Source organism: Hemitrygon akajei, chromosome 11 (genome assembly GCF_048418815.1).
Source record: "Hemitrygon akajei chromosome 11, sHemAka1.3, whole genome shotgun sequence".
NCBI classification, from domain to species: Eukaryota; Metazoa; Chordata; class Chondrichthyes; order Myliobatiformes; family Dasyatidae; genus Hemitrygon; species Hemitrygon akajei.
In genome coordinates, this window is record NC_133134.1 from 1,841,509 (window position 1) to 1,850,392 (window position 8,884).

Here is an 8,884-nt window from a genome sequence, read left to right on the forward strand (position 1 = left end):
CCAGGCTACTGTGGGAGGCGAGAGAGGAGATTGCTGAGCCTCTGGTGATAATCTTTGCATCATCAATGGGGACGGGGGAGGTTCTGGAGGATTGGAGGGTTGCAGATGATGTTCCATTATTCAAGAAAGGGAGTAGAGATAGCCCAGGAAATTATAGACCAGTGAGTCTTACTTCAGTGGTTGGTAAGTTGATGGAGAGGACTTATGGACATTTGGAGAGGCATAATATGATTAGGAACAGTCAGCATCATTTTGTGAAAGGCAGGTCATGCCTTACGAGTCCTAGAACTTTTTGAGGATGTGACTAAACACATTGATGAAGGTAGAGCAGTAGATGTAGTGTATATGGATTTTAGCAAGGCATTTGATAAGGTACCCTATGCAAGGCTTATTGAGAAAGTAAGGAGGCATGGGATCCAAGGGGATATTGCTTTGTGGATCCAGAACTGGCTTGCCCACAGAAGGGAAAGAGTGGTTGTAGACGAGTCACATTCTGCATAGAGGTTGGTCACCAGTTGTGTGCCTCAGGGATCCGTTCTGGGACCCCTACTCTTTGTGATTTTTATAACTGATCTGGATGAGGAAATGGAGGGATGGGTTAGTAAATTTGCTGATGACACAAAGGTTGGGGGTGTTGTGGATAGTGTGGAGGGCTGTCAGAGGTTACAGCTGGACATGATAGGATGTAAAACTGGGCTGAGAAGTGACAGATGGAGTTCAACCCAGAAAAGTGTGAAGTGGTTCATTTTGGTAGGTCAAATATGATGGTAAGACTCTTGGCAGTGTGGAGGATCAGAGGAATCTTGGGGTCTGAGACCATAGGACACTCAAAGCTACTGTGCAGGTTAACTCTGTGGTTAAGAAAACATACAATGCATTGGCCTTCATCAATCATGAGATTGAGTTTAGATGCTGAGAGGTAATGTTGCAGCTATATAGGACCCTGGTCAGACCCCACTTGGAGTACTGTGCTCAGTTCTGGTCACCTCACTACAGGAAGGATGTGAAAACCATAGAAAGGGTGCAGAGGAGATTTACAAGGATGTTGCCTGGATTGGGGAGCATGACTTATGAGGTAGGTTGAGTGAACTTTGCTTTTTTTCCTTGGAGCGATGAAGAATGAGAGTTGACCTGATAGAGGTATATAAGATGATGAGAAGCATTGATTGTATGGATAGTCAGAGGCTTTTTCCCAGGGCTGAAATGGCTAGCATGAGAGGGCACAGTTTTAAGGTGCTTGGAAGTAGGTACAGAGGAGAATTCAGGGGTAAGTTTTTTTTACGCAGAGAGTGGTGAGTGCGTGGAATGGGCTGCCGGTGACAGTGGTGAAGGCGGATACGATAGGGTCTTTTAAGAAACTCCTAGATAGGTACATGGAGCTTAGAAAAATCGAGGGTTATGGGTAGCCCTAGGTAACTTCTATGATAAGGACATGTTCGGCACAGCTTTGTGGGCCGAAGGGCATGTATTGTGCTGTAGATTTTCTATGTTTCTATGTTTATTTTCTACTGTTTTGTGTCATCATCGTCTCCTGTTTTATCCTGTCCATAGGTGCAGGACCCTGGATGAAAGTTGGGATGTGCTGGAGACCGGTGTTTAGAACGTGTGGAAATGCCAGCAGTGAGAATGTGCCACTGCTGCTCTATTCCAGTCTAGAGGAGCTGAAGGAACTGGAGTACGCCAGGTTTCAGGTGCAGACTCTCCAACAGCAGATCCACATTCAAATGGTAAGATACACTTCTCACTCCCATCAGATACATTACCTTATGCACTAGCATTCATGAAATAAATTAAAGCTTTACTTGTCACATGTACATCAAAATGTACAGTGAAATGCCCTCTACCCCCTCTCTCTCTACCCCCCTCTACTCTCCCCCTCTCTTCCCCCTCTCCCCTTCTCTCCCCCCCCCCCCCTACTCTCTGTCCCCTCACCGTTCTCTCCCCCTTGCCTAGGAGTGTGTGAGGTATGGGCTGCTGAGCCTTTCTACCTCATTGTCTCGCTAAGTCAATGTGCAGATGTGTGTGTGTGTGGGACCAGGTTCAATGTCTTGACTGTCAATTCTCCTTCCCTCACAGGTCCTGATGGAGGAGTTGCTTCCCCTCATGTCTGCACAGCAGCCCCCACCACACCTGTATCGAGCAGCCTATTCCTTACTGTGTGAGGGGGGACAGCACTTCCCTGCATTAGTGTTGGATAATGTGACTGACTAACACCCTAACACCGGTCGGTTCCCAGCGGAGTTGGCATTTCTGATCCACCAACTGACCAAAAGACCTGTGGACGGACCCACTGACGCACCAACAGATTAACCAATGCCACTGGCCGATCCACCAACCCACAGACTACCAACAGACCAACCTATGGACAAAACCAACTCATGGACCCGCTGCAGTGTGAAAGGGGGGACAGAGGCTAGGGGACGTGAGCAGCAGGTCAGGCAACACCCATGGGGAGGGGTGTGGAAAACTTCTCAGACAGATGGAGGTTTATAGCCAGGGGTTTGTGCCTGTCACTTGTGTCGGAGAGGGCATATGTTCAAAGATCAACCTGGATCAGCAGGATTCACTCAGCCCATTCATCTGCACCACAGAGAGGGGTGTTGCTCCCCAGACCCCACAGAATCACTGGCTTTTGGACCGTGTGCAGCTGTCATCCTGCTGGATCATCCCCACCCCATGTAGCCCATTCACCTGCTCCATGCACCCTACAGAGTCACCCCTTCTTCCTACTTGCCTCATCCCACCTAAACCCACTTGCACAGAATCATCCTGCTTTGTTTTACAAACAACAAGTTTATTCATACAAAAATAAATGAAATATAAAAATCAAGGCTTTACAAGACGGAGAACAAATGCAAATTAAAAACTCTATAAAACAGTCTGTTCCCTGGGAAGGCCCACTGTTCCCTGAAATCTCCCACTGTACCAATTGTAACCAGATGCACTCTCTCCAAGGACACCCAGGCTCTGTTGTTAAAGAATAGCATCAGGATCAGTAGAAAGATGTGACAGGATTGGAAGATGTTGAATCCTTGTTGGTTGAGTTAAGAAAGTGCAAGGGTAAAAGGATCCTGATGACATTTATACAGGCACCACAGATTGCAACAGGAAGTAGAAAAGACATGTCAGAAGGGTAACGTTATGATGGTCATAAAAGATTTCAATGTACAGGTCAATTGGGGAAATCAGGTAGGAAATGGATCTCAAGAGAGTGAGTTTGTTGAATGCCTATGAGAGCAGTTTGTCATTGAGCCTGCTAGGGGATCAGCTATACTTAAGCAGGAAATGATTAGGGAGCTTAAGATAAAAGAACCCTTAGGAGGCAGTGATCACAATATGATTGAGTTCAATTTGAAATTTGATAGGGAGAAAGTAAAGTCTGATGTAGCAGTATTTCAGTGGAGTAAAGGTGATTACATTGGTGTGAGAGAGGAGTTGGCCAAAGTAAATTGGAAGGAGTTGCTGACAGGGATGACAGCAGGGCAGCAATGGTGTGAGTTTCTGGAAAAAATGAGGAAGGTGCAGGATAGATGTTATCTAAATATGAAGAAATACTCAAATGGCAAAATAGTAGAATCATGGCTGATAAGGGAAGTCAAAACTAATGTAAAATTAAAAGAGAGGGCATAAACAAATCAAAAATTAGTGGGAAGACAGAGGATTGGAAAGCTTTTAAAACCCTACAGAGAGTAACTAAAAGAATCATTAGGAGTGAAAGAATGAAATATGCAATCAAGCTAGCAAACAATATCAAAGTGGATAGTAAAAGCTTTTACAAGTATGTAAAAAAATAAGAGATGAGAGTGGATATAGGCCAGAGTAGTAATAATGGGGGGCAAGGAGGTGGCAGATAAGCTAAATGAATATTTTTCATCAGCCCTCACTGTGGAAGACACTAGCAGTGGACCAGATGTTGAAGGGTGTGAGGGAAGAGAAGTGAGGCAGTTACTATTACAAGGGAGAAGGTGCTCAAAAAGCTGAAAGACCCAGGGTACATAAATCACCAGGACCAGATGAACTGCATCCGAGGATTTTGAAAGAGGTAGCGCTAGAGATGATGGAAGCTTTTGCAATGATCTTTGTAAAATTATTGGACTCTTGCATGGTGCCAGAGGACTGGAAAATTGGAAACGTCAGTCCACTCTTTAAGAAAGGAGGAAGGCAACAGAAAGGAAATTGACCAGTTAGCCTGACCTCAGTGGCTGGGAAGATGTTAGAGTCAATTGTTAAGGTTGGGTCTATGGAGCACTTGGTGACACAGGGCAAGGTCAGCATGCTTTCCTTGAGGGAAAATCTTGCCTGACGAACCTGTTGGAATTCTTTGAGGAGATTACAAGTAGGATGGATAAAGGGGATGCAGTGGATTTTGTATATTTGGACTTTAAAAAGTCCTTTGACAAAGTGCCACACAGGCTATTTACCAAGTTAAGAGCCCATGATGGCATTACAGGAATGTTACTGGCATGGTTAGAGCATTGGCTGATTGGAAGAGGCAGCGAGGGGGAATAAAAGGATCCTTTTCTGATGGCTGCCAGTGACTAGTGGTGTTCCGCAGGAATTGGTTTTGGAACCGCTTCTTTTTATGCTGTATATCAGTGATTTAGATGATGGAATAGATGGCTTTGTCGCCAGGTTTGCAGATGATACGAAGATTGGTGGAGAGGCAGGTGGTGTTGAAGAAACAGGTAGGCTGTAGAACGACTTAGACAGATTAGGAGAAAGGGCAAGAAAATGGCAAATGAAATACAATGTTGAAAAATGCATAGTCATGCACTTTGGCAGTATTAATAAATATGCAGACTGTTTTCTAAACAGAGAAAATCCAAAAATTCTGATATGCAAAAGGACTTAGGAGTCCTTGTGCAGAACACCCTAAATGTTAACTTGCAGGTAGAGTCAGTGGTGAGGAAGGCAAATGCAATGTTCGCATTCGTTTCAAGAGGTCGAGAATACAAGAGCAGGAATGTGATGCTGAGGCTTTATCAGGCACTGGTGAGGCCTCACCTTGACTATTGTGAACAGTTTTGGGCTGCTCATTTAAGAAAAGATGTGCTGGCATTGGAGAGGATTCAGAGGAGATTCACATGTATGATTCTGGGAATGAAAGGATTATCATACAAGGAGCATTTTATAGCTCTGGGTCTGTATTGCTGGAGTTTAGAAGAATGAGGGGTTATCTCATTGAACCCTTTCAAACATTGAAAGGTCTGGACAGAGTAGATGTGGAAAGGATGTTTCCCATAGTGGAGGAGTCTAGGACAAGAAGGCACAGCCTCAGGATAGAGGGGTGTTCATTTAAAACAGAGATGGCAGAGAAATTTCTTTAGCCAAAGTGTGCTGAATTTGTGGAATTTGTTAACCACAGGCAGTTGTGCAGGCCAGATAATTGGGTGTCTTTAAGACAGAGCTTGATGGGTTCTTAATTGGACACGGCATCAAAGGTTATGGGGAGAAGGTTGGGGAATGAGACCGAGGAGAGGGAGCCACGATTGAATGGTGAAGCAGACTAAATGAGCCAAATGGACTAATTTTGCTCCTATGTCTTATAGTCTTACGGAATGTATCCCTGGAAAGGGGGCATTCAGTCAGCCGGCTCTGGCAGAGCCTCGACTGTCTGCTGCTTGGATTTGTGAATGGCCATCTTGGCCAGGCCCAGGAGCAAGCCCACCAGTAGATCCTCTGAGCGACCTCTCGCATTCTATATATACATGGTAAACGGACTCCTCTCAGTCACGGAGTGGACAGGTGGGTGGGGTGTCAGTGAACCTGCTTAAAAACCTGTTGCAAAGTACTGTCCAATGCAACACTTTCCACCCTAGGCCCCCAATATACAGGGGAAAGACCGCAGTATGAAGAGATTTCCACTAGGGACCTCCGCTACCACCAGATGGTAAAACAGACTGCCACAGTGAGTCTGGTTGGCAGGCAAAGGCAAAGAAGTGAAAGGTGTGCAAAACTAGCCCATACAAAAGTGAGCAATTCTGGCTGACCAGGTGCTAACACAGCCAGAACCCCTACCCATTCCTGAGCTTCCTCAACACCATCATGATAGGATGGGGACCAGTCTCCCTCACAGTCAGAGCACCATGCCCCGCCTGCCCAGAAGCACCCTGATTGGATGTAACTAAACTCTATACCCGCTGCAGCTGGAGAAAATGTGCTGCCAGCACATGCCATCTCAGAGGGTGCTTTGTGTACAGGTATCTGCTGGGTGCTCTCAGATGGGTACGTAACAATACACCTGTGACTGTCCACCCTACACAAATGGAAGACTCAGGACTGCAGCAGAAACACAATGCCTCCTATTGCCCCAAAGAAACCCACCAGCCTTCTTTGGATCCTGGAGACAAAACCAGTGGGTGAGACCAAAGTGACCAGCCGGTGACAGATCATGGAGGCAACCAGCTGATTTATTACCAGGTATGAATTTGTGTAAAGTAGGCCTGACCAGCATCCCAGATGGGCAGAGACTTTTGTCTCTAAGTCCCACCAGTTCACAGGCCAGGGCTCCTCAGTGGAGCTCAAGTGCACTCCCCAGGTAGAGGAGGTGCATGGTGCTCCACGCCAAGGGTTTTAACCCCTCCAGCAGGGAGTCCACCCACCCAGAGGCCAGCACACTTTTCCCATTTGACGCTTGCAGAGGGCGTAGCTGAAAAGATCTGGCAGTCTCACATCATCTGCAAGTCAACGGGGTCAGTAACCAAGAGGAGGACGTCATCAGTGTAAACTGAAAGGACGACCTCCATGGCTGGTTTGCTAAAACCAAACCCGTCAGTCTCTTCCAGAGAAGGCGTAGGAATGGCTCCACGCAAACAGAGTACACGGGGCCACTCTGACACAACCCTTCCAAAGCTCAAGGGTGCTGTTAAGGACCCGTTGACTTTAAGAAGGCGCTCCACAGCAGTGTATAACAGTTGGGTGTGTGCAGAGTCTCTAAAAGGTACTCATGGTCCACCCTGTCAAACATCTTTTCCTGGTCAAGGGGAGACAAAGACGACTGACAGATTGGCCTCTGGGGACAGGTGAATTACCCCAACCCCCACTCAACACATTCACCACAACCAGGGAATGCAGAGATGTTCCCACAGACTGCCCCTCCCCCCAGAGATTACCACTGGATTACCCCTATCCCTACCCACTGCCACCCTGCCAAATCACCCCTACGGTGTGTAGAGCATAGTTAGCCTCCGCTGCCCTGGGTACAAGTGGGTGTACATGATTTTCTGGCACAATAACATACTGTGTCTCTGTGACAGCAGAGGCAGAGATCACAATCATTTCCACACACTACTGTAACTGCACAATATTTGTACGTGGAATCAACAATAACTATAGTGTTCACTTTTGTACAGTCAACTTTTATTAATAATCAGCTATGGTGCATTTGTGCTATGTCTGAGTGAGTGTGCGTATGTCTCTGTGACCATGGTTGTGACAGATGTCCTGAAGTTTGTTATTTTGTAACAGCAATACATTGCAATATGTAAAATTTATTATAAATTGAGAAATATAAATCTGAAGTTCAAATTTATTGTCATTCAACTGTACACATTTATACTACAAATGAAACAACATTCCTCCAGACCAAGGTGCACAACACCTATATATAACTCACACACAACACACAAAATAATAATTTTAGTTCCTGATGTTTACAGTTACTGTTCTATAGATTTGCCAAGTAGATAGATAGATAGATAGAAAGATACTTTATTCATCCCCATGGGGAAATTCAACTTTTTTCCAATGTCCCATACACTTGTTGTAGCAAAACTAATTACATACAATACTTAACTCAGTAAAAAATATGATATGCATCTAAATCACTATCTCAAAAAGCATTAATAATAGCTTTTAAAAAGTTCTTAAGTCCTGGCGGTTGAATTGTAAAGCCTAATGGCATTGGGGAGTATTGACCTCTTCATCCTGTCTGAGGAGCATTGCATCGATAGTAACCTGTCGCTGAAACTGCTTCTCTGTCTCTGGATGGTGCTATGTAGAGGATGTTCAGAGTTATCCATAATTGACCGTAGCCTACTCAGCGCCCTTCGCTCAGCTACCGATGTTAAACTCTCCAGTACTTTGCCCACGACAGAGCCCGCCTTCCTTACCAGCTTATTAAGACGTGAGGCGTCCCTCTTCTTAATGCTTCCTCCCCAACACGCCACCACAAAGAAGAGGGCGCTCTCCACAACTGACCTATAGAACATCTTCAGCATCTCACTACAGACATTGAATGACGCCAACCTTCTAAGGAAGTACAGTCAACTCTGTGCCTTCCTGCACAAGGCATCTGTGTTGGCAGTCCAGTCTAGCTTCTCGTCTAACTGTACTCCCAGATACTTGTAGGTCTTAACCTGCTCCACACATTCTCCATTAATGATCACTGGCTCCATATGAGGCCTAGATCTCCTAAAGTCCACCACCATCTCCTTGGTCTTGGTGATATTGAGACGCAGGTAGTTTGAGTTGCACCATATCACAAAGTCCTGTATCAGTTTCCTATACTCCTCCTCCTGTCCATTCCTGACACACCCCACTATGGCCGTGTCATCAGCGAACTTCTGCACATGGCAGGACTCCGAGTTATATTGGAAGTCTGATGTGTACAGGGTGAACAGAACCGGAGAGAGTACGGTTCCCTGCGGCGCTCCTGTGCTGCTGACCACCGTGTCAGACCTACAGTCTCCCAACCGCACATATTGAGGTCTATCTGTCAAGTAATCCACTATCCAATCCACCATGTGAGAGTCTACTCCCATCTCCGTTAGTTTGTGCCTTAAGATCTTGGGCTGGATGGTGTTAAAGGCACTAGAGAAGTCAAGGAATGTAATCCTCACAGCACAACTGACCCCATCTAGGTGAGAGAGTGATTTGTGCAGCA

The 8,884-nt window shown here is 45.8% G+C and overlaps 1 protein-coding gene across 1 annotated transcript in view; it reads left to right on the plus strand.

Moving 5' to 3' along the window:
* The window catches only part of tedc2 (tubulin epsilon and delta complex 2), a 28,970-nt gene extending 21,439 nt beyond the window's left edge, over nt 1–7,531 (plus strand). The window contains exons 9-10 of the mRNA XM_073060005.1: nt 1,552–1,727; nt 2,077–7,531. Coding sequence (XP_072916106.1) covers nt 1,552–1,727; nt 2,077–2,211 — 311 coding nt within the window. The 3' untranslated portion in view covers nt 2,212–7,531. The remainder of the gene's footprint in view (nt 1–1,551; nt 1,728–2,076) is intronic.
* The last annotated feature ends 1,353 nt before the right edge of the window (nt 7,532–8,884 follow it).